The sequence below is a fragment of the Erythrolamprus reginae genome, chromosome 12 (genome assembly GCF_031021105.1).
Source record: "Erythrolamprus reginae isolate rEryReg1 chromosome 12, rEryReg1.hap1, whole genome shotgun sequence".
NCBI classification, from domain to species: Eukaryota; Metazoa; Chordata; class Lepidosauria; order Squamata; family Dipsadidae; genus Erythrolamprus; species Erythrolamprus reginae.
Genome location: NC_091961.1, coordinates 17,348,614 through 17,373,230, shown reverse-complemented (window position 1 = coordinate 17,373,230; position 24,617 = coordinate 17,348,614). Strand labels below are relative to the sequence as shown.

The following is a 24,617-nucleotide window of genomic DNA, read 5'->3' as shown; positions in this document are numbered from 1 at the left end:
CTCTCTCTTGCTTTCCTTCTCTCTTTCTCTCTCTCTTGCTTTCTTTCTCTTTCTTTCTCTCTCTCTTTCTTGTTTCTCTCTCTTTCTTTCTCACACACACTCTTTCTCTCTCTCCCTTGCTCTCTCTCTTGATTTCTCTCTTGCTTTCTCTCTCTGCTCCTTTTTCTCTCTCTCTCTCTCTCTTGTGCACCACGCTGGCAACAGAGAAAGAGAGAGAGATAGCGGAGAGAGAGTGGAGGGTGGCTTGCCGGTCTGCGGCCCCCTGGATCAGCGGCCTCGCATGGCCCCAGCACGGACTCCGCCGTCACCTTCGCCTCTGCCTAAGAGGCAGCAGCCACAGTCACCCCTTCGCCCTTCCAGGTGTCCATGGCGCTCAGCGCCCGGCCACGCGCCACCTTCATCTCCCGGTACCCCGCCCGACTTCTACCTACAGGAACGGGTGGTGGGGCACCACGAAGGGCGGCGCTTCAAAGCCACCATGGCGCCACTGTTGTCATCATGGCACAAAGCCTCGCAGTCCTGGATCGCTCACTTCTCCGGCCAGCAAGCTGGCTGCCTGGGAAACCGGCGTGCTTTTTAAACACACGCTTTTCAAACGCGGCGCTTTCTAGGGCAGCCGACTTTGCTGGCCGGAGAAGGGAGCGATTCAGGACTGCGTGGCTTTGCGCCACTTCAAACATTTCTGCGGGGGGGGTCCTAATAGTTGTGTGGGCGCACGCCCACGCAGCTTACAAGCAACAGTGGCCAGCGCCCTCCCACCGAGCCCCAAAAGCTCACTTGCCGTCACTGCCAAGGAAGCTCCAGCCAGGCTGGGCTCGCGGCACACCTGACCATGTCCCGCGGCACACTAGTGTGCCGCGGCACACTGGTTGGGAAACACTGCTTTAGACCATGAGTTGTAATTCCACAGACAGGAATGTCAGCTGGGTGACCTTGGGCTCTTCACTCTCTGTCATCCCAACTCTCCTTACATGATTGTGGGGAAAACAGGAGGAGGAAGGGGTGGTGGATATATTCACTGCCTTGTTTGTAAAAAAATAAATAAAGGTGGGATACAAATAAATCAATAAAATAAACAGTTGCTGGTTTCAAAAAGGTGAGCACCTGAGCAATCAAAATCTGCTTGTTTTAATAGGTATCGTATGCTATGAATGCAGGAAAAAAAGAGGCTGGTTTGCCTTGCCCAATCCCACCCACCATTCTGAGGCCGGTGGGTGTCACTGCAAATACCTGAAAAAGTAGCAGAACATCTCTGGGTGGAGATTTTTTGCACAATTGTGAAAGCAATACTTCTTTTACAGTGATTATTGTCTAGCCACTGTTAAAGCTATTATAATCAACATAGACCAAACATTGTGTAAACAATCTCATTGATTTTGACTAGATTTTCCTGAGGGATGTGATTTAATAGGATGCCTTTTCTATTCTTTTCTGAATAGAAAATTTTATGTGATTTAACAGGATGCCTTTTCTAGGACTACAAAGGTTTCATGGATAAAAAGCATAGATCAAAATTAAGACTTTACACATTAAAATACTGGATGTGAGTAAAGACAGAAAGCTAAATTAAAGACTATGTAGTTATGCCAGAGAAAAATGAATCCTAAAGATATCTTTCCTGTGGTTTTTTTTGGCAACCATCATAAATCTGCATATCAATTTTTTTCTGCACTTCATACACAGTGGGAAGGGTGAGAAAGAAACTCAAACTAACTCTAATAATAACCCTACCTTCATTTTATTTGGTATAACATGGGATAGAGAACTACTTGACTTTCAAAATCATATTATTGCAAGATAATAATATCATATTATTACAAGATTGACTAGATCATGAAATAAGTACAGAAGACGATTATGGTGATACTGTAGATTATAATAATATTGCAAGTCTGCTTGTATTTTATCTTCCTCCCTCATATGTCCTTTTAAGTCAGGGAGCAACCAGCCTGAGGCTCCTTCTAATACTGCCTCCTTTCTCCAGGCTTCAGGAATGCTTCTGTTTTTTGTTTATATAACAGTTCCTGAATATTCCCTTCGCCATCTCCAAGATCCTCTACCTCTTACTTACTATATTAAAGAGAATTCCTGGCATCCCTGCTATGTCTATGTATTTAACTTAGCCTACTTTGAAGAGCTGATACTGGAGGGGGCAGTTTTGATTCATTGTTTAATGTTTGAGGGGTTTCAGAACGCTTTAATAGCAACAACTGTGTTTCCCAGAAATAAGACCTGCCTCCAAAATAAGCCCTAGCCTGATTTTTACATATGTGCCTAATATAAGCCCTACTGCCAAAGTCAGACCTACTTAAGAACCTGCGTGGCTGGCTGGCCGCCCATTCCGTCTGGTTGCTCACAGTGCTAACACAAGGTGAGGCGAGGCAGGAGACATCCATGCCCTGACATATGCTTTGTATCGGCAGCACTGGCAGCCATGTCCAACAGGAGCCCACATGGCGCCAGCCCACTTCTGCTTGCTCACAGGCACAAAGGAACAGGAGGCTGAGTGGTACACTGGTGCTGTGGCCACAAAGCAAAGCAAGTGTAGAGCTGCCTCCTACTGGCTTACCTCAGGGTCCCTGTAGACAGGTCATCTACTCCCCCGACACTTGCATCATGGTGGCAGTACTAGTAGCCATGTCCACTAAGAGCCCACATGACCACTGGCCCACTTCTGCTTGCTCACAGCTGTTAACTGAGGAGGCCAAGAAACACCTTGGTGTCGTGGCAACGAGGCAAAGTGGGGAGATGGAGTTCACCATGTGTCCTGCACTAGCTTATCTCGGGGGCCTGCAGTCGGGCCACCCACCCCTATCCTAACCCACAATGAAATCAAGTTTGACACCCCTGATTTAATGGTACATTTAAAGAGAATTACATTTTGACCCCCAGATAAATTAGTGCAAAAAAAAAAAACTATTGTGTCAAGTTCAAAAAAGAAGAACCGTGGAGGACTCTTGGGGCAATAACTTTACGTCTCCTGCCCCATTGCAGCAATGAGAAAGCAGAAGTAGTGAGCCTCCCTTATAGGGAAAAAACCCAAAACATTACCCAAATATAAGCACTACTGGGTCTTATTTTGGGGAAAACACACTAGTAGCAGAGAGGGTTTTGACAACACAATCTCCATAAACTGGGATGTACACAGCTGTCCCAGGAGCTATCTAGAGCTCTTCTAACTGAAGACACCAGGAATAGGGAACTTCGATATTATGCAATCAATAGATTGTAGTTTTCCCTTTACATTTTAATCTGGCTAATGGAAATCCAGACTTGTTTAATGCTGGAGGATGGTTGGACACGGCTGCAGCATTTTGAAAGTTTGGACTGCTATAGGATAGCATCATTATTTTTAGCCATGAAAGCAGCAAGGGAAGAATTCTAAGCAGAACTACAATGGACATTTTACTAGGAGAGGCAGGGAGTGGGCCAAAAATCTTCTCATACTGTCATTACCTGTCTGCCTTTTAGAATATGTTTGGGCACTGGAACTTTAATTTCCAGGTCGCTGTAGTCCTGAGACCAAGTGTAATTCTCTCGCACAGCTCCATTGTAACTGTCAGGATTTGCCTGGAATTGTTCCTGTTTCCTAAGGGGGAAAAAAGAATGAATGTCAATTGGATTGACGTAAGAACAACAATATCTCTTATAAGGAATATACCAGTTCTAGGAGGGCATCAGTCCACCTTTCCCAAGCCCTTTCCCAAGATGCAACTCTTGCTCCTATTATTGAGATGACGATTTGAATTCAGCCTTTTGACTTTTGGCTTTTGACTATCAGTATTATTAAGCAGAATTATACTGGCTACAGACAGAAATTCAGAACTTTATTCCAATTCACCCAAGGTGAAAAAGCTAGTCTAGAACAAGTTCCATAAGGCTGGCTTAAAATGGACTATGGAGCTTTCTCAGAAATAAGAGAAGTTTTGATACTCTTTTGTGGCAGAAAGCAAAAAATTACAGAAATTGATTGTGCTAGACAAGGATAACTGTCCTTATTCAAAAGGTGGCTTTAAACTTCCTTAGGTTATTCACCTTCGCTAACTTCTCACCCCACCCCCTCTACATACAGAAATCTTGTCTAGTTTTGGGCACTTGGGCAGCCTCCAAGACAAAAAGAAAAGTTAAAAATAGCATAACAAAAGGGTAATGCAGTCAGACTTAGTAACATGGGAGAAAAATCTCTTTTTCCCCAAAGGCAGAATCATAACATGGGGACAGGATGAGACAATGGAACATCCCCCACCCAAAAAAAACCCCTACAAACAATTTGAGTGAGAAACTAATTTGCTCCTCAGTTTTTTTCCTGTTTCCTGTGTATGACATTTGTATTTAATTCTACTAATTAAATTTGTTGAATTAACACAGTGGCAGAAGACTTGGTCCTGCCTTTTCTGGAAAATCCAGGCACCCTTTCCTTGGTCTGGGGTCATCCAAGGCTGGGATACAGCCTTACCTCCCTGGATTTGTGAGAACATTCTTGAGGAGTAGGGTGAAGAGATGCCTAGGAATAGAATGGGACAACTCACCATGTCCCACTTATCAAGGGACAACTCGCTGAGGGACAATTCAACAATTCATTATTTAAAATGCTTAAAAATTATTTTAATTTTTATCATTCACATTTCATTTTGTCACTCCTTTGGCATCCTTTCTTTAATAATTTAATTCCTCCATTTCTTTGATATTAATATAACTACCATAAGTTAATTGGCCATGGTGAGTTGTCATAGATCTGCCTAGGGAATGATAAGAGAGGGCAAAGTCCACAGCTGCATAAAGGTGCAGAGAAAGAGTCTTTAGATGAGATCCTCTTCCTTAATCTCTCAAAGTGAGACAGTGGCAGATTTGTACTTTCAGAATTGCAAAATTGATGTCAGCGTTCACTGGTAGATCAGACAGGAAACATGACCAGATGTGCTAATTCTACTTTTTTGTAAGGCTACATTAACAGTATAAAATTCACTAAGAGAAGTACATAACCACTTTTCAGCTTATCTAAACTAAAATGTCAAACATTTTGTTGAAAAGAAATTAACTTAGTTAATGCAAAAGAACTGTGGGTGTTGAACTGCTAAAAAAAATCCACTTACATAAATTATACCTGAGCAATATTTAAATGGGAATTTCCTTTTGTTTCTGTCTAGCTACAGGGTCTATGTGATTATACGTCAATTCTCAATAGAAACCAAGTATAAGTTAGTGCATCTGTTTATTATCCTATTACATATTTTAATAAAAAATATTACATTTACATCCCACAGGTTCTCAAGTGGTCTCCAGATTAAGGGGCTGAGCAGAGTTTAGATACCAAATAATGTTTGCATGCATACTTTCATGCATACCCAGTGAAGAGAATTTGTGAAAAATCACAGAAACAAAATGAGGGAAAAGGATGCATTAAGGAGCAAAACAGTTTAAAAGAAAAAGGCAAGTAAAATGTTATCAGATTATAAGTATTAAAAATAATCTTAGTCACTGCAGATTTATTCTGGGGGGAAAAAATCAATGTCCACAGAATAACTTTTCAAATAAAACTGCATATTAAAGTAACACTGATGTGAAAAATTAGATAGAAGGCACAATAGTGTGCATATTAATATATATTATTAGTCTATGATATACTGTATGTTAAATTTAAAAAAAAAATAGTGTGCATTTTTAATTACTTCAAAAGTACCAAATGTCACCAGGACAAGAATGGCAAATTCCAGTGATGGCCATGCCTCTGAATGAAAAACAGCTATGTACTTCAAGGTACATTATAATGGAATTAGGTAGAAATACTTTGATTTAATTCTAGCCCAGGGATCGGCATGCAGCTCTTTGGGTCTCTGCTGTGGCTCCCTGTCCCATCTTAGACTGGCCCCGCCCTGCCACTCACCCTCTCCTCCCTACCCTGGACTGAGAAGGTGAGGGCAACGGTGGGAATGGAGAAGCAGATGGGGCTGATTCTCTGGCACTGGTTGATGAACAATTGCCACCCCCGGTGGAGACTCTTCCCTTGGGGCAACCCTCCTCCCCCTCTCGTGACTCCTTGGCTGGCTGTGGAAGGGCTAGGATGCTGCGCATACAAAGGTAGACCCTCTTCAGGTAAGCGACAAAGTGCAGCAAAGGCACTCGCAGAGGACAGATAGCTGCTCGCTTAAAGAGGGTCTTTGGACGTGGCTTCTCTCCTGCCCTAAGGATCTGGCCATCACCTTGCCATATCCTCCACCAGCACCCTGCAGCTCTCTGGCCAGGAGGGCCTAAGCTCCAGCCTGAAGTGGCCGGAAGCAAAGGCTGCCTTCACTCCTGAACTAAGGCTCCGGTGACCCTCCTTCCCCTGGAGCTTAATCTCTCCCTGCTCAGCCGAAGAGCTGAGCTGCCGGGGGGGGTGGGGGTGTTGGATGGAAGAATGGGAACCAGCAAGGAGAGAAGGAGTAGGAGAGAAGCCATATCCTTTAGCGTCCTGTTAAGACACTTTTTAAGCAAGTGAGCGGCCGCCCTGCAGGCACCTTTGCTGCTCTTTGGCCAGGGTGTCGCGGGGGGGGGGGGGGTGTTGGTCAGCAGAGAGAGGGGGGGGAGATGAGGGAGGAGAAAGAACAATGAGAGAGGGAGGAAGAGAGATGAGAGAGGGAAGAAGAGAAAGAGAGATGAGGGAGGAAAGGAGAAAAAGAGAGAGATGGGGATAGGGAGAGAGAAAAAGAGATGAGAGGGAGGGAGAGGGGAGAGGGGAGAGGGAAAGAGAGCGAGAGAAAGAGAGAGGGAAAAGAGAGAGAGAGATACCTATTTCCCATAGAAAACATAGAGAGCTACAAAATGTGGGTAGGCATGGCTGTGGGGTTTGTGTCATGTGACTCAGGGGGAGTGACAGAGTTGGCCATGCCCACCCAGATTTTGTGCCTCCCTGTGTTTTGTTTTCTCTGGGAAATAGGTCCAAATGGCTCTTGAAGCATTTAAAGTTGCCAACCAGACAGTAGTCAGAATATCAGTTAGAAAAAATATCCCATGATCTTAGTTCAATATTAGAGCAAATTAACAAGCTGAATTTATTTGAAATGTCAAGCCAGTCTTTTTGTTTTGTTGATTCTAACAGAAATAAACACAATGAAATTAAAGTTATCATTTAGTTATAATGTTAAGATATTCATAAACTGGGAGAGCCATGTTAACCAGGTCATTCAATGGGGGCTAAACACATCTGAGTCTGTGTAGATAATCAAAACTGGAAAATTAAGCTTAAAACTGGGGGTGGCTCAGCCCACTTTGCACTCTCTGAACTAGAAGCTGCTTGTGTTTACTTGTAACCACATTGAAGAACTCTGCTAATGGTATTGGAAATTCATCTGTTATTAAGTTATTGAATCCAGCTGAATCAGTCATCTGTGTGTGCTTCTGGTTTTGATTTTTGCAACAAACTCTAATACCGTATTTGTACAGAAATACAAGCTATGGAGCCAGATAAACAGGGATCTTAAATAAAGAGAACTGAAGTTGTAAGATATAAGAATAAGTTCAACCTTTCCGTTTTTCATAGTAATCGCCAAGGACAGGAATTCATACTTATAAGTAAATACTAAGCCAGAAGAAATGTTTAGGCATTGCTTACCCCTAAAATGATCATTATTTCAGGACAACTCAATGTTCAAACAGCGGGTAAAGAAGTTAAAAGTATCTGCTCCAAATCATTAACTCAGTTAACTTTTGGTGACAGGCTGAAGTTAATATGATGGGCAAAATTCATAGGTTGCATCAATACTGACCAAGGCTAATTGCCTTCTAATGCCCAAGAGGGTTGTTTGTCATAAGAGTAACTTTATCAAATTGAATTTATTAAAATTTCAATTCATTTTTCTGTGCTGCTGAAATAAATAGGAATTCAATGTGAAGATTAGGAAAAGAAGGATAATAGTAGAAATGGTGTTTCCAGAATGGTTCAAACATGGTTAGTATACGGCATGCAATCACTTAAAAAAAAGTAGTTTGATGAGGGAAACTAAAATTATCAGAATAACAGTCATCCTATGAGGAATAGCGGGTTTTCAGTTAAGGGACAATCAAATAAACTGGAAGGGAGGTTATTTTCCCTTCCTACAGTATTAAAATGAAATCCATTCAATTAAATTGACAGATTACAGATCAGAGGGATCCAGCATATGGGGAGTGAAAAGCTTCTAGCATAGAACACAGGTAGTCCTCAATTTACAACCACAATTAAGCCCAAAATTTATATTGATAAGTTAAATATTTGTTAAGTGAATTTTATACCAATGTACAACCTTTGTTACCATAGTTATTAATTGTTGTTAAGTGAATAACAGTTATTTAAGCGAATCTGGCTTCCCCACTGACTTCGCTTGTAAGAAGGTTGTGAAAGGTAATCCCGTAACTCTGGGACACTGCAATCACCATAAACGAGTCAGTTGTCAAGCATCTGATTTCTGATCATGTGACCATGAGGATGCTGCGATGGTCATGTGAAAAACAGTGAGGGTTCGCTTTGTGAGCATTCAAAATTACAACAGCACTAAAAAAGTGAGTTATAACCCTTTTTCACACTTATGGCTGTTGCCATATCCCCATGGTCATATGTTCAAAATTCAGATGTTTGCCCACTGACTCATGTTTATGAGAACTGCAGTGTCCAGAGGTTATGATTCCCTTTTGCGTTCTTCTGATAAGCAAAGTCAATGGGAAAGGCAGATTCATTTAATTATTGAGTTACTCACTTAACAACTGCAGTGATTCACTTAACAACTGTGGCAAGAAAAGTCATAAAATGCAGCAAAATTCACTTAACCAATGTCTCACTTAGGAAGAAAAATTTTGACTTCAATTGTGGACGTAATTCGACTACCTATACTGAAGATTAACTGAAAAAGAAAATTAAAAACTTTCTATAAATTTTGCCATTCCTCTAAATAAGCCTGTGGGGATTTGTAACTTTATTTTGCTCCAGAAGTAATGACACACTTCTGAACACCGAGAATAAGAATAGTTTTGATTATGCATTTATATAGCAACTTTCTCAATTTGGTGCTTTTCAATGATACATTCAGTCGGATGCAAAGTCATGTAAGGTCAATCTAGAAAATGTCAAATTATTTAGCATCTCAAACATGGTTGGTAAGGGAGCTACTGGCTCAAAGGCAGCATTACTCTGATGAAGCAATAGGAGCGATAGCCTCTACAACATGGTTTGCTTGTGAGATAGCCAGAAGAGTTAAGAAACCTCAAATGGAGACTGAATTCTGAGTTATATTTGTTCTGCAGATGGGTAAGAGACAGAATTAGAGGTGTTTTTATATTATCTATGAGACAAGACAAATTGATTATTTTCTTAACAAGGTTCCTTATGGAGGAAATCATATTCTATATAAAATTATTTCTTCGTCAATCACTACTCAATTGGCCGTTGAATGTTAACATTCTATTGCGGCCGACGATATGAATGTACAATGGTATCTCTACTTAAGAACTTAATTTGTTCCATGACCAGGTTTTTAAGTAGAAAGGTTTGAAAGTAGAAGCAATTTTTCCCATAGGAATCAATGTAAAAGCAAATAATGCATGCAAACCCATTAGAAAAGAAATAAAAGCTCAGAATTTGGGTCGGAGGAGGAAGAGAAAGAAGAGGAAGAGGACAATTGCTGCCCAGAGCAAAGGGAGCGTTTGTTTTCTCTGGGCGCTGGCAGAGGTTTATTTCCTGTCCAAGCGCCCAGAGAAAGGAAAATGCTTTGTTCACTCTGGACTGTCAAAGCCTCCTTAGGCGCCACCGAAAGGCTCCTCTGGAAGCCCAGAAAAGCCCGAGATGGCTGGGATTAAAGGGGGAATGGCAGGAAACTGGCCGGGCTTTCGTGCCGCTCTCAAATTTCCTGGGAAATTTTTCCTGGCTCGAGTTCTTAAGTAGAAAATGGTTCTTAAGTAGAGGTACCACTGTATGACTATGATGGGATGAATGTGGATGACTGTTTTTTAATAACTGGGGTTTTAGATGACATTTTAAGTTTGGGTTTCTTATATGTTCTATTTTTTGTATTTATCCTTACTGTGAGCCGCCCTGAGTCTGTGGGGGAAGGGAGGCATAGAAGTCCAAAAAATATACAAACAAACACTAGCATACACACACTTCACTATAGATGAGATGAAACATCACAATTCAATCTTCTCTTGGGGAACTCTACCAGCACGAGGACAAAATGCATGTGGCAAGCTTGTGGTCCACTTTTCAGTTGTGAAATAAAACCTGGCAAATTCACCCTTCCTTTCTGGCTTGCAAATAAGTACAGGGAGACATTCCTTGCTAGCATCAAGCCTTAGATAGCCTTGCAAGCCAGACAGCTGATCTCTAGCTTTTTCAAAGCTGTCCAAGGCAGAGTGCCAGATTGTGCAGAATCTCCCACTCTCTTCCTGGCTGGCAGGAAGTATAGAGCCATCAGCAACACTGTCGTTTATGTTGAGGAATATGCTCCAATGTGGTGCTTCACCTTTGCTTGTCTAATGCAATTCCAAAGGGGGAGAGGAGGGAGAAGAAGCAGAAGAAAAGAGGGTGATCTGGACCAGAAGCCCTGCTGCTGGCTTATCAACGTTTATCAAAACAATCAATCAAATAACCACAAAAGCAACAACAACAACAAAAGCAGGTTCTGTAATGGTGCAAATATAAAGAAGGTGCCATAATGGAGTCTGCAAAAGTTCTCTCATTGGATCATCATTTCCATGGAGACAGTCGTTATGGCAACACAGAACAAACCTTGCTGATCCCAGCTTCCTAAAATGCTTGGAGTTTTTATGAGCCAAACGGATTGGACAACAAATAAAACAGAAAAGCAGAGGGAAAGTATTAGGCTGTCAATAAATACAAATCTTTCTTTCTCTTCATTGAACAATAAATAAAACTTCAAGTTCATGAAACTGGTCAATGTTCATATAACGGAATAATAGAGAAAATTCAGCAGTGTTAAACATTGCAGTTTCTCTGCTGAAGGGCTTGTGACAGACCTGGTCCTTTATATCTGCCTGCTCTAGATTTTCAGGGCCAATTCATAAACTCTCAAATACCCACATATCTTATTTTCTGCTATGTAGCGGGTACATTGGACATGCACACACTCTTTGGAATGAAAAAGATTACTTCTTGCAGCCCCATCCATGGCTGAAGCAATGAACTTTCATGCCTTCTCAAAAGCTGAAAATAGAAGGCTTTCTCCTCTGGACAAGGAAGGAAAGAAGGAAAACCACAGAAAACCAAAATGATTCTAGAGCAAGTTTTAGAATATCTTAATGAAGAGATCTGGTGTGCCCCACAGAAGCTGCAGATTACCTCCAAGCTCCACACTGGGTGCTGGATTCATTTGGCCTTTTAAATACATTGTTTTCTGATTCATTAAGAAGGATTTCTACCCTCTTAATCTTCCAGGAGGCCATGAAGCCCTGATTCTTTCCCCAAGCGTTGGGCTAGGATGAGAGCTAGGGAGTTGATGGGGTGTTGTGGCATCATGACAGGGTGCGTGTTGTTTTCCTTGCAGGGTGGATTGTTATGGTCTTTCTCTTTTTATTGAAGGTTGTGAGCCACTTAGGATTATTATGTATAAGATAGATAGCCATATAATTCCCATAAATACGATGTACCCCCAAATATTTTTCAAAACTTACATTGGCTGAATGTGAATCTTAATTAAAAAATTAATGTGATTGATTGTGACTTTTAGATTATAGCATCAGCCAATGCTAAGCAGCAAATTGCATTGACTGGAATCAGATTAAAAATATTTTTCTAGACTATGATCCTTTTAGTTCACCTGGACCTGTGTTTTATTTATGGCCACAGACAGTGTTAATGCTGAAATTAGATTTCTTAAAAACCAAACATATATTCAAGTTTTATCTTCAGTTTCAGACATTTTGTTCTTCCATAATACAATGCTGGTTTTTCAAAGTGGATTGCATACTTTTCCTGGCAGTTGCCTGAAAAATTTGATGGACATAGCAAAAAAACAACAACCCCCATTTGGGAAAATGAATCTATTTTTTTTTACCCATGTTTATCCACATAAGCAGATATCAGCTTCTTGTGCCGCCCGCCCCCCCCCCCCAGCAGCACAAATGTATTCAATTCAAAAGTCTTGGAGTTTAGGGAAACTCAAAAGATGGAGATTCAAAGAAGAAAGGTCACAACAAACCAAAGTTAAGTTTTAGAACTTGAACTATTAGCAAATCTGAGTAGCTAAATGGGAGCAGAGCAATACAACAGTAGCTATAAACCCTGTGGCACTGACATTGTGGGGGGAGGAGGGATTAAGCTCATGCTTAGCAGATAAACCAGAGATCTTCAAACTTGGCAATTTTAAGACTTGTGGATTTCAACTGGAGAATTCTGGGAAATCTTAAAGTTTGGGTCAGTCCTGGGATAGAAGGACCCATATATTTTGCCTTGTTCTATTTGCACACAAATATGTCTTTAAAGGGAAAGTGAAATAGTTAAAAACATAAGCATGAAAAAAATCAACTCCTATCAACAACAATGCAGCTGTACCTTATGCATTTATTCCTATTTCTTCTACCAAGGATTTGCAAATAGGCTACTCAATTAACCGCTAAAGAGCTTGTTTCTTAACTGAATAGATTTAAGAAAAGTTGCCAGACTGTCCCCGAACCTAAAAAAGAGTGGGGAAATTTTCCATGAGTCTTCTCAGCCTTTACACATTCAGAGAGCGAATATAATTTCTTGCCGTTTCCTAAATGCTGGTCAAAATCTAAGAAGAGATGCAAACAACTCCTTCCCTGACGTTTGCTTTTGTCTTGAGTATGGATACGGTAATTATCTCCTTTCCTCTGCAGTTAGATGGAAATACTGGCTGTATATCAAGATTCAACATTAAAATCTGGGGTTTAATTTGCCTTAATGTAATAATGCATAATTTAATGCCAGATAGGAATATGATTAAAAACATTTAAGAATTCTTATTTTAAAAACCCTATGTAATATTCTCATTTGATATATATTTGATACTAACAGTAACATACTAAAATAAATAAGAACCTTGGTGGCACAGTGGTTAGAATAGGCGTTGATTGCTTACCTGAACGCCTCTTCTCGTGCGGTGAGCGGGTACAGCAGTCACATGGGTTGCTCATGTCCAATCCGGTGGAACTGAGCCTAGTGTTAAAAAAGCTTGCCGGATCCGCCCCTTCCCCAGAATTCGCGAATCCATAGACTAGGCTCAGCTGTGAAGCTCTGTAGTGTTCAACTCTCATTGTTAGAGGAAGAAAGGTTATAGGAAGGTAAAGAAGACACATACAAGGGCGGGAAGTGACTGCTGTACCCGCTCACCGCACGAGAAGAGGCGTTCAGGTAAGCAATCAACGCCTATTCTCCGTACTGAAGGAGCGGGTCCAGCAGTCACATGGGACATACCCAATAGATGGTCCCTAGGGTGGGATTAGATTGCTATCGTGTGAGATAACGGATTGGAGTACCCTTCTGCCGAAGGCAGCGTCCGCTGAAGCGTAAGAATCAATCTTGTAGTGCCTGATGAAGGAATTTGGCGAGGCCCAAGTGGCTGCTTTGCAGACCTCCTCCAACGGGGCTTGAGTCGCCCAAGCGGCCGAGGTGGCTGCGCTCCTGGTGGAATGCGCTGTGATGTTCCTTGGAACTGAAAGGGAGGCCGACTCATAGGCCTTAGATATAGTCCCTCTGATCCAACGGCCTATTACTGTTGAAGACACTTTGGCACCCATGACTCTGGGGTGATAGGCTATAAAAAGTGCTTCTGACCTCCGAAAGGGTCCTGTGCGTTGGATATAGATTCTCAGCGCTCTAATGAGATCCAGGGTGTGCCATCTAATTGCCAAGGGATGGTCTCGTTGGAGGCAGAAGGAAGGTAGGACAATATCCTGAGTTCTGTGGAACATGGAACTGACCTTGGGTAAGAAGGTGGGGTCCAGTCGCAAGACTACCTTGTCCTGATGAAATTGACAAAGGTCCTGCCTGATTGAGAGGGCAGCCAGCTCCGAAATGCGTCGGGCAGAGGTAATAGCCACCAGGAATGCTACTTTAAAGGATAGGTACCTGAGGGACGCCGATTTTAGGGGTTCGTATGGTGCCTGCGTGAGGGAGTGAAGAACCCGTGGCAAATCCCAGGATGGATACCTGTGGACCTTGGAAGGTCTGAGGTTGGCTATGCCCTTGAGGAATTCCTGAACTTCTGGAAAGGATCGGAGAGGCTGTCTGCGGGGGCCCCCTAGGACAGATGAAATGGCCGCCAGATGACGCCGGAGGGTGCTGGTGGAAAGTCCTTTATGGAAACCTTGCATAAGGAAGGAAATGATTCTGTGTATGGGCATGCACAGGGGAGAGAGGCCTTCCTGTAGACACCACTGGTGAAACTTGGACCACGTGTGGTCGTAGATTCGATTGGTCGAACCCCTTCTGGCCTTTAAAATGACCTCCACTGTATCGGGGTCGTGACCACGCAGTTCTAAATCTCTCCTGATAACAGCCAGGCGGTGAGGTGGAACCACTCCGGGTCTGGATGGAATGAGGCCCCCTGCCGCAGCATATCCCCCGAAACGGGGAGTCGCCAAGGGTCCTGGACGGACAACTGTTGGAGATCCGCGAACCAGGGCCGGCGGGGCCAATGAGGGGCGATTAAGATTACTCGGGCCCTCTCGGTGAGGACCTTGTGAATCACGTCCGGGAGAATTGGAATTGGAGGGAATGCGTAAAGTAGGCCTGGAGGCCATGGGCTCCGGAGGGCATTGATTGCTTCCGCTCCCGGGGATGGAAATCTGGAAAAGAAGCGAGGGAGTTGGGCGTTCGCATTGGTCGCGAAGAGATCCAGAATTGGTAGGCCGAATCTGAGGCTGATTTGATGGAACAGGTCTCGATGGAGGTTCCACTCTCCTGGGTCTATCGTTGCTCGAGATAGCCAATCCGCCTGGACGTTGAGGCTCCCCGAGATGTGGTCGGCTAAGAGCGACCGAAGATGTTTTTCCGCCCAAAGGCCTAACTTGAGGGCCTCCCTCATGAGGGCCTTGGATCTCGTGCCCCCCTGTCTGCAGATATGGCTTTTTGTGGCAATGTTGTCGGTGAGAATGAGAACGTGCCGGTTGGGAATGCGAGGGGAGAAATGCTTCAGAGCCAGGGAAACGGCTCTTAACTCTAGCCAATTGATTGGCTTGGAAGCTTCCTCCGGGGACCACGTGCCCTGGGCTATCATCCCCTGGGCGTGGGCGCCCCATCCCGATAGACTGGCATCTGTGGTGATGACAAATTGATCCGGGCACCTGAACGGGGATCCTTTGTCCATGGCCGGAGACTTCCACCACTTGAAGGATCTGCGAACAATTGGTGGGATGACAATGCGACGATTTGAGTTGCTGTGCCCCGATCTCTGAAAGGGTAATAGGAGCCACTGTAGTTCCCTAGCATGAAGGCGAGCCCAGGGAATGATGCCTATGCATGACACCATCTTCCCCAAAAGGGAAGACAGGGTTACTATGGATACTGAAGGTTTAGATAAAATGCAAGAAATTAACTCCCCTATACTGAATTTTCTCTCGGGAGAGAGAAAAACCTGGGAGGATTCTGAATAAATAATGGATCCCAGGTGTAAGATGGATGTGGAAGGTTGGAGATGACTTTTATCAAAGTTGATGGAAAATCCATGGTCCTGAAGGACTGACATGGTGACAGAAAGGTCTGTTTTCACTTTCTCTAGGGAGTTCCCATGAATCAAAATATCGTCAAGATAACATAAAATGTGAATGGGAGACGCCCGGATATAGGCCGCCAGAGACCCCAAGAGCTTTGTAAAGACCCGAGGGGCCGAGGAAAGGCCAAATGGCATCGCCCTATACTGGAAATGCCTGCCTTGAAAGGAGAAACGTAAAAATTTTCTGTGGCATTTGGCTATAGGAATGTGGAGGTAGGCCTCAGTGAGGTCTAAAGAGACCATGAAATCTCCCATGTGGATGGCGGCCAAAATAGATGATAAGGAGTGCATCTTAAACTTCCTATATTTGATGAATAGGTTCAGCTTCTTTAAATCCAAAATAGCTCTCCAAACTCCGGAGGATTTTGGAACCATAAATAGGATGGAATAAAAACCTAGACCCTTCTGACCGGAGGGAACCGGTTGAATGGCTCTGATGGACAATAAGTGGGAAATGGCCTCCTCCATACGGTTACAATCTGAGGAGGACCTGGGAGAAGGGCAGGAAATAAAACGTTTCAGGGGGGGAGAAATAAATTCTAAAAGAAGGCCTGTTTGGACAGTGTCAATGACCCAGGGGTCCTTGGAGGTGAGACGCCAACTAGAGGCGAAATGGGCTAGGCGACCACCTATGGGAATTGAGGAAAAATTACCATCTAGGTTTCTTTGAAGCCCTGTTAGAGGACGCTCCCCTTTGGAAGCGAAAACCTCTGCCCCTGGAGTTCCTACCTTGGGAACGAAAGCGGGGGGAATACTGACCTGGAGATCTCTGATAGGAAGCCGCTTGATCTTGCTGACGCCCTGGGCGACGAAAGGACTGCGTTTTGGTAGCCTTTTTGGTGGTTGGGCCCAAAACTTTCTTCTTGTCCGTGGTTTCCGTGAGGAGTGGATCCAGAAGATCACCGAAAAGAAGGTCGCGCTTTAAGGGTCCCAGAGATAACTGCCACTTCTGGCGTACTCCCGCTTGCCAAGGGTGAATCCATAGGAGTCTTCTTGCCGTTGTAGAAGCTGCAATAGACTTAGCAGAAAATCTAGTAGATTGTAAAGTGGCATCAGCCACGTACTGGGCAGCTGCAAAGACCTTGTTGAAGTCTTGTTGACCTCTCAAGTCATCGGGAGGAATATGCTGTTGAAGTTGGCGAAGCCACAGAAGCATGGCTCTGGAGAAAAAGGAAGCCGCTGCAGAACTTTTAATGGCCCAGGAATCTGCGGTGAATCCTCTTTTGAGCATTTGTTCAATCCGCTTGTCCTCTGGGCGGAGGACTTCCTCTGCTTCGCCTGGCACAGCAGCCGCCGAATGAAGGATCTTGACAGGTTCATCCGGTTTAGGAAAGGATAGGAGCTCCTCATAGGAAGAGGAAAGTTTGTACAATTTTCTGTCCTTGGTTGAGGGATTAAGCCCAGAGGCTGGGAAATCCCACTGCTTAAGTAAGGCATCTTTAAACAATTTAGGCATAGGAATTACCTCGTTATCCTCCTGTTCCTCTGTGAAGTAAGGTAAATTCTCCTCCGGGGGATCAGTGGATGTGGAGGCCTGTTTCTCCTGGGCCGCCAATCCCGTAGAAATTCTGGCTTTGAGGAGGAGAGATTTGAACAATTGAGATGGAAAAATAGTAATTGGAGAAGGAACCTTTATTTGGGATTCCTCATCATCTGAGAGGCCTTGAAAGGGATCCTCATCCTCCTCCATATCCTCATATTCGTCCTGAGAGGAATCTGAATCATCCTGAATAGGAGCTCTAACCGCTGGGGAAGAACCCAAGGGGCGGGAGGGACGAGGAAGTGGAGGAGGTAAGGGAAGCTCATTGATGGTAGAGAATTTAGCATCAATGGCCTTGGACAACACAGAAAAAATAGATTGGAATTCAGGAGGTAAACTAGAAATATCAGCGGGAATGGCAGAAGAATCCCTGAAGGCCTGGGAGGATCCTGGCTGGGGGGAATCTTCAATAATATCTGGTTCCTCTGGACCTATTCCCCATAAGTTAGGTTGGGGTCTGTCTAGGTTTGGCTCATCCAGAGATAACACAGGGACCCCAGAAGGAGGCAGACTAGGAGCCTCTGGGGGGTCTTGACTACTGAGTACTTGGGCCTGTACTTTCAAACGCTTTGCTGATTTGTCATGGATTCTTTGTAGGGCTAGGTCCCTTCTCTTCTCAGCCCTGGTGACCTTGGTCGAGGGGCGGGCCCCTGAAGAAGAGGAGGTCGAGGCCTGGGGGATACTGGTAATCTCATCGCCTGTAGGCCTGGCCTCTCTGGGACCTTTAGTTGTGCCTCTCTTGGGAAAAGTAGCCATAGTCTGACAATTAACAGAAGACCAGGCTGAGCCAAATAACTGAATAATTAGGGAGAAGAATTTCAAAGCCTTCCCAAGAGGAATGGATCCTGCTCCGAGGCCTCGGAGCTGCTGAGACTTGAGGGCAATCTGGGCAAACCCAGAGTTCGTGTCCCCAAATACAGCGTGGCCAGCCTCCCTAAACTTTAATTAAAGTAAACCAAGGCACTCTGGTTGGAGGCTTAGCCGGTGGAGAATTAAGCCTGAGCGTCCCAAAGCCCACTCCGGGATCCACGCGGTGGACTGAGGCCTACGCGGCTGGCAGGAGGCCAACACGAGAGGCCTAAAATTAAAAAGGGCGCGAAGGCCTTCGCGCCGAAAAATCGCTCCGTAATAGAATTCTTAAAGGGGAAGCGATCGACTAAGTCCAGGAGACTAGAAACAAGCGTCTCACTCCGCAGGAGGTATTTCTTAAGCCCTTTAACAATAATACAATAATGAATCAATGAATCAATACTTGCACCAAGACCTCCAGGCCAAAGGATTAAAAGAATCCACAAGCGGCAGCGGGGATCGTAAACGGCAAAACAGCCGGGGGAAAACGAAACCGCAACTTCTCCCAAGGAAAAAAAGCCGAGCCACAAACGGCTGGCGCTATTAGTGCAAGTAAATAAATAAGGATAAACAATTCTTACTACTTTTGAAGGAAAAGATCGAAGGGAAGGTGTTAGACTGTTGAACGAGCTATCACAATACAACCGCAGGATATGCGAACTGAGCGAATTCTGGGGAAGGGGCGGATCCGGCAAGCTTTTTTAACACTAGGCTCAGTTCCACCGGATTGGACATGAGCAACCCATGTGACTGCTGGACCCGCTCCTTCAGTACGGAGAATTCAGTAGTGCAGGCCAATTCTGCCAATTGGCAGCAATTTAATTTTCACTGTTTTCAAAGGTGACTTCATCCTTCAGATGTCAATAAAAACCAGACTCCTGGGGACAATATGCAGACTCTGTAAACTGCTTAGAGAGGGCTGTAAAGTATCGTGAAGCAGTATATAAGTCTAAATGTTATTGTTAATGCTACCTCTATCTCCACAGCCCCCATCTCAGACACACCAACAACAGCCAAGCCTCCTACAACTGACCCCATACCATTGGGTTCACAGAAAAGTGCAAGACCTATTTCACAGACAAAAGCCAGGAAAAGCTCCAGGCCCAGACAAGATAACACCTTTTTGGTTAAAAATCTGTGATGACCAATTGGCCCCCATCCTCACTCGAATCTTCAATAAATCGCTAGAGATGTGCTATGTTCCTTCAAACACTCTATCATCCCAGTGCTGAAGAAGCCCACCATCAAGAAACTGAACAACTACAGACCAATTGCTCTAATATCTGTAATCATGAAAGCCTTTGGAAGGCTAGTGCTGTCCCACTTGAAAACCATCACAGATCCACTGTTAGACCCCTCTGAAATTTGCATATTGAGCAAACAGATCAACAGATGATGCTGTTAATATGGCTCTGCACTACATCCTTCAACATCTTGAATCTCCAAAGACCTACGCAAGAAACCTCAGCATTCAATACCATCATTCCAGACACTCTTCCAACTGAGTTGAACCAGCTAGTAGTACCTGAATATATTTGTAAGTGGATCGTAAGCTTCCTAACAGGAAGCAGCAGGTGAATATAAGCAGAATCACATCAGATATCTGTACAATTAGCACAGCCCCCCCCCCACTCCAAAGCTGTGTGCTCTCTCCACTTCTCTTCTTTCTTTATACCAATGACTGCATTTCTGATGATCCATCTGTTAAACCAGAAGTTCGCAGATGACACAACAGTGATTGGCCTCATTCAAGACAATGATGAATCCGCATAGAGATGGGAGGTTGAACAAGTAACCTTGTGGTGCAACCGGAACAATGAAACTGAATACACGCAAAACCGTAGAAATGGTGGTAGACTTTAGGAGAAACCCTCCCATTCTACCACCTCTCACAACACTAGACAACACAGTATAAACAGTAGAGACTTTCAAATTTATAGGTACTCTCATATTGCAAGATCTAAAATGGACACCTAACATCGAAAATGTCATCAAAAAAGCACAACAAATAATGGTTTCCCTGTGCCAACTCAGAAAGCTCAAACTGCCTAAGGAGCTGCTGATACAGTTCTATAGAGGAATTATTGTCTGTCACCTGCACCTCTATAACTGTCTGGTTTGGTTCTGCAACCCAACAAGACAGACAAAGATTTCAGAAGATAATCAGACCTGCAGAAAAAACAATTGCTACCAACCTGCCTTTTACTGAAGACCTGTATATTGCACGAGTCAAAAAAGGGGCTATGAAAATATTTACAGACCCCTCATATCCTGGACACAAACTGTTTCAACTCCTACTCTCAAAACGATACTATACAGCACACCAGAACACAAGAATATTTTCCCCCAAACGCCATCACTCTGCTAAACAAATAATTCCCTCAACACTGTCAAAATTATTTACTAAGTGCACTGCTATTAATGTTCTCATCCCACAAATGACTGTATGTATGACTGTAACTTTGTTGCCTGTATCCTTACGATTTATATTGACTGGTTCCTAATGAGTGTACAATAATTAATGTTAGTCCAGGTACAAATAATCAAATCACCTGACTCAGAGTCGCTGGAGACCACCAGAGCAGCAAATGGTGGACTGCCTGGAGGAAGAAAACCCTTGCAGGGAAAGAACCCTGGCCCTTCTTCTGGAAATCTGGAGTGTAGGCGTGCCCATGGGACAATATTGATGGCCAAAATGAATTTTCCCAAATGCATAGAGAGCAGGAGTAGAGGGATTCTGTGTTGGTCCAGGATAGAGGAATTTAGGTCTGCGAAGCTATCCTGGCACTCCAAGGATAGGAACACCCTACATCCAGGGAGTCAATAATGGCTCCCAGGTGAGTAATGCAGGTGGAAGGAATTAGATGACTTTTCTCCTCACTGATAGAGAACCCGTGGCTTTGTAAGGTATTATTGCCTGAATGCCATAAATGGCTTGAGTCCTGGAGGAAGCCAGCAGAAAGATATTGTCCAGGTAACAGTGAACGCGCACAGGGAGTATCCTCATGTGTGCCTCTAAGGCAGCTAACACCTTAGTGAACACTCTGGGGGCTGAGGAGAGTCAAAAGGGAAGAGCCCAATAGAGATAATGGCAGAACTGGAAGTATTGCTGGTAGTTGGGATGGATAGGGATATGGAGGTAGGCCTCCGTTAGGTCAATTGAAGCAAGGAGGCCACCTCTCCGAACGCACACCAAGATGGACTGAAGTGAGTACATTTTGAACTGTTGGAATCTAATATGACAGTTCAATCTCTTGAGGTTGAGAATGGCTCTCCACCCCCGAAGACTCGGAACCAGGAAAAGGATGAAGTAAATCCTACCCCAGCTTGGGTCTTAGGCACCTGTTGGATAGCTCTAATTTCCAACAGCTGGGCAATAGCCTCGTTCATGAGATGCCTCTTAGAAGGATTATTCGATACTGGGCACCAAATGAAAAATTTCGGGGGAGTGGAAAGAAATTCATCGTCTCCCTGACCCATGCTTCAGACGTGGCTTCCTCCACCAGCAAAAAGCAACAAGCGACCACTGAAGGAAGGGTCCCCATTTTCTGCAGACTCACTTACTATGTCAGAAAGGGCGACCTCCTCCGCCATGAAATGGCCGCTTAGACCCTTTGCCTCTAAAAGGACAGTCCTGGAAAAAACCTCTGCCTCCCCCAGTACGACCTTGATGCCTGGGAAAGGAGGGAGTCTGAACAGGTGGACAGTAAGGCCTCCAAGGAAGAAGAGAAGAATGAGAATTTCCCATACGAGTCATTGTTGGAAGCACCTTATCTTTCGTGAGGATGGGATCCAAGACTGGACCAAAGAGGTTTTGCCCATCAAAAGGTGCTTAAGCGAGCTTCCACTTGTGTTTGACATCAGCCTGCCAAGACCGTAGCCAATGCAGCCTACAGGCTACGACTGAAGAAGCCATTGAACCTAGCTGTTTACAAGGAGGCGTCTCTGTGAAGTAGTTGGCAGCGAGCATCTTGGTAAAGTCCTGTTGGGATCTGCTGTCCGTGGCTGGGATCCTTTCCTGTAAATATCTAAGCCAAGTCAAGTTAGTTCTTGTAAAGAAAGAAGCTGAAGTGGCTGCTCTTATGACCCGGGCTGTTGCTTGATGGTTTTTGATCAAAATGTGCTTTAACGTTTTGTCTTCCAGGAGTAGAAGTCCTGATGCATCGCCCAGTAGATTGGTAGCAGAAAGCAGAACAGTGATAGGGGCATCCACCATTAGCGGATTGAGAGAAGGAGCTAATTCTGGCCCAATATTGAAGAATTTTTTATTGTTAGCAGAGGGTAAGGGACCTGCACTGGGAGACTGCCACTGCCCGTGGACAGCTTCTACAAAAAGAGGCAGGCATGGAATCATCTGAGCACCAGGCGTCAGTAAAGAGAAGAGAGGATTGAGATCAGACCCCGAGGAGGTGGAAGGAAGAGAAGCTGCAATATTGGCTGTATTCTATGTCTTAAACAGCAAGGAATGGAAAAGGGCCGGATGAAATAAACCTACTGTGGCCGGGGGTTCTGAAGTGATACCTTCATCCTCAGAGAGATATAAATCTGGATCTCCCTCTATGGGAGCCCTAAATTCCGCCCCATAAGTTGGCTATGGCTGCCAAGCCTGGGCTTAGGGCTGGCTCCCTAGGTTAGCCGGAATGCCCATTTCAGGCGGAATTGCTCCTGGGACTGGGATCCCCTCATGATCTACATGCATTCTACTACACTTTGTTTGACAGTAGCCGAGATTATGGCCTGTACATTATTGGGGTCCTGCAAGTACGAATTGGCAGGAAAAGCCTGTGGAAGAGGTTTAGGAGGAGCAGGGACCTGAAGCAGAGGAGGAGGAAGAGATAGAGAAGGAGGAGGAGGAGGAGGAAGTGGTGGAGCCACAACATGCACAGAGGAACCCCAAATATCTGTATCAGCCGTCACAAGATTGTGGGATTTCATGAGGACGTTGTCTGCCTGGTCAGGTACATCAGAATGGGGGGAGGGCTCCCCACTAGAAGCAACCTGAACGTTAGAGGCCTTATCACAGATTTTGGTTAGGGCCTTACGTAGTCTTGTCTCAACTTTTGGTTGCCTTTGGCCTGCACTCCTTAGACTTCAAGGCCCTTTTCCTAGAATGGGCATAAGAATAGCCCAAGGAACTGGGGCCAGGGGACTCTGATTTCCCCCCCCCCAGGTCAGCAGATGACATGGGGATGTCCCCGAGTCGTAGCTTCAAGTGGGAGAAGTGGCCATAAGGGTGAGGACCATCAGTTGCAAAATGGTGGATGGCAGTAGCCTCCTAAGATGACAAGGCGAAAAGGCGAGAAAAACTGAGCCGTCTCTGTCACTTCACTAGAGAAAGAAACTTCCCTTTAATTGTGTAGAGTTAAAATTTTACAGGTAGCTTTGTCGCTTGCGCTGATAGGTAATTTTATGGCCCAGACTCCTTGCTAGGTTGAGAGCCCTCCTGGGCGAGTGAACACCCTGCCCGGAGCAACGCTGTGATTGGCAAACAGATAAGGAGCCCAAAGAGCCGCTAGTTAGCCACTAGCGCAATCTCAAAAATGCAAGGACATGGAAATTAACCCAAAACAGTCAGGTGCCTGAGAAGCCAACAAGAGCGGGAATAGCTGAACCGCCTTGGCGAATCCGTTTGCTGGAAAACTAATTGGGGGAAAGGCAATGACACCGGAATGTAAAGAACGATCCCTAACAGCTGCGCCCTGGCTCTCTGCCTCTGATTTGGCCACTTTGATGTACAACGAGTGGCCAGCCGGCCAGCCCGGGGCCAGGCGAGCTCTGGAAGGAAAAAAAAACCTTCCCTTGCCCCACTTATGCCTTTCCCCAGCAAGCTACCGGGAGAAAGGAAGAAATCCTTTTTTTTTTTTTAAAGGGAAGGGTAACTTACAAGTACAGAAGGCTGAAATAAGAAGGAAATAGAGATAGCAGTCCAGGGACTAACACAGAAGTTGACCACATGTCCTAACGTTGTTGAGAACTGAGCCAAAAAGCGGGAGGATTGACAGCACACAATCTTTTATAACATGGGCTCAGTCCTTATTGGTTGACAGACGTGGTCAACCCACGCTAGCTGCTATCTCCACCCTCTATGGAGAATGATTATCAGCAACCTGCAATTTGGCTGTTACAGCCAATTCAGTAATATCCATGCAGACTAATAAATATAAATGGTTTAGAAATCGATCAGCTGCCCTGGACAACATCGAGGAACACGACGGAGATACAAGTGTCAGGTAAGACTCACATCTTGCAGCCCAGCCAACCCTGGCTCCACCCCAGGACAGCCCATGTTTTGCAAGTTCAAGAATTTTGATTCAACTCGCAAGACATTTTCTTTTAGAATGGGCTTCTCGTGACGGACCTACAAGTGTTAGGTAGGGTGCCCTTCTGGCAGCCCGCCCAGCCCCCACTTTGCTTCATCCCACACAACCTGTCATCCTCAAATTGCACCTCACCACAAGATGGCATCTTACCAACCGATCTTTAAAAAGGCTTTGTATTGTGTAAGCTTTTTTTCCTTAAAGGGACCAACA

General features: G+C 44.6%; 1 protein-coding gene across 1 annotated transcript in view; it reads right to left on the bottom strand.

Annotated features, from left to right (window-relative positions):
- Positions 1-24,617, bottom strand: part of NUDCD3 (NudC domain containing 3) — a 102,918-nt gene that overhangs the window by 59,048 nt on the left and 19,253 nt on the right. The window contains exon 3 of the mRNA XM_070765549.1: positions 3,457-3,589. Within this exon, the coding sequence (XP_070621650.1) occupies positions 3,457-3,589 (133 nt within the window). The remainder of the gene's footprint in view (positions 1-3,456; positions 3,590-24,617) is intronic.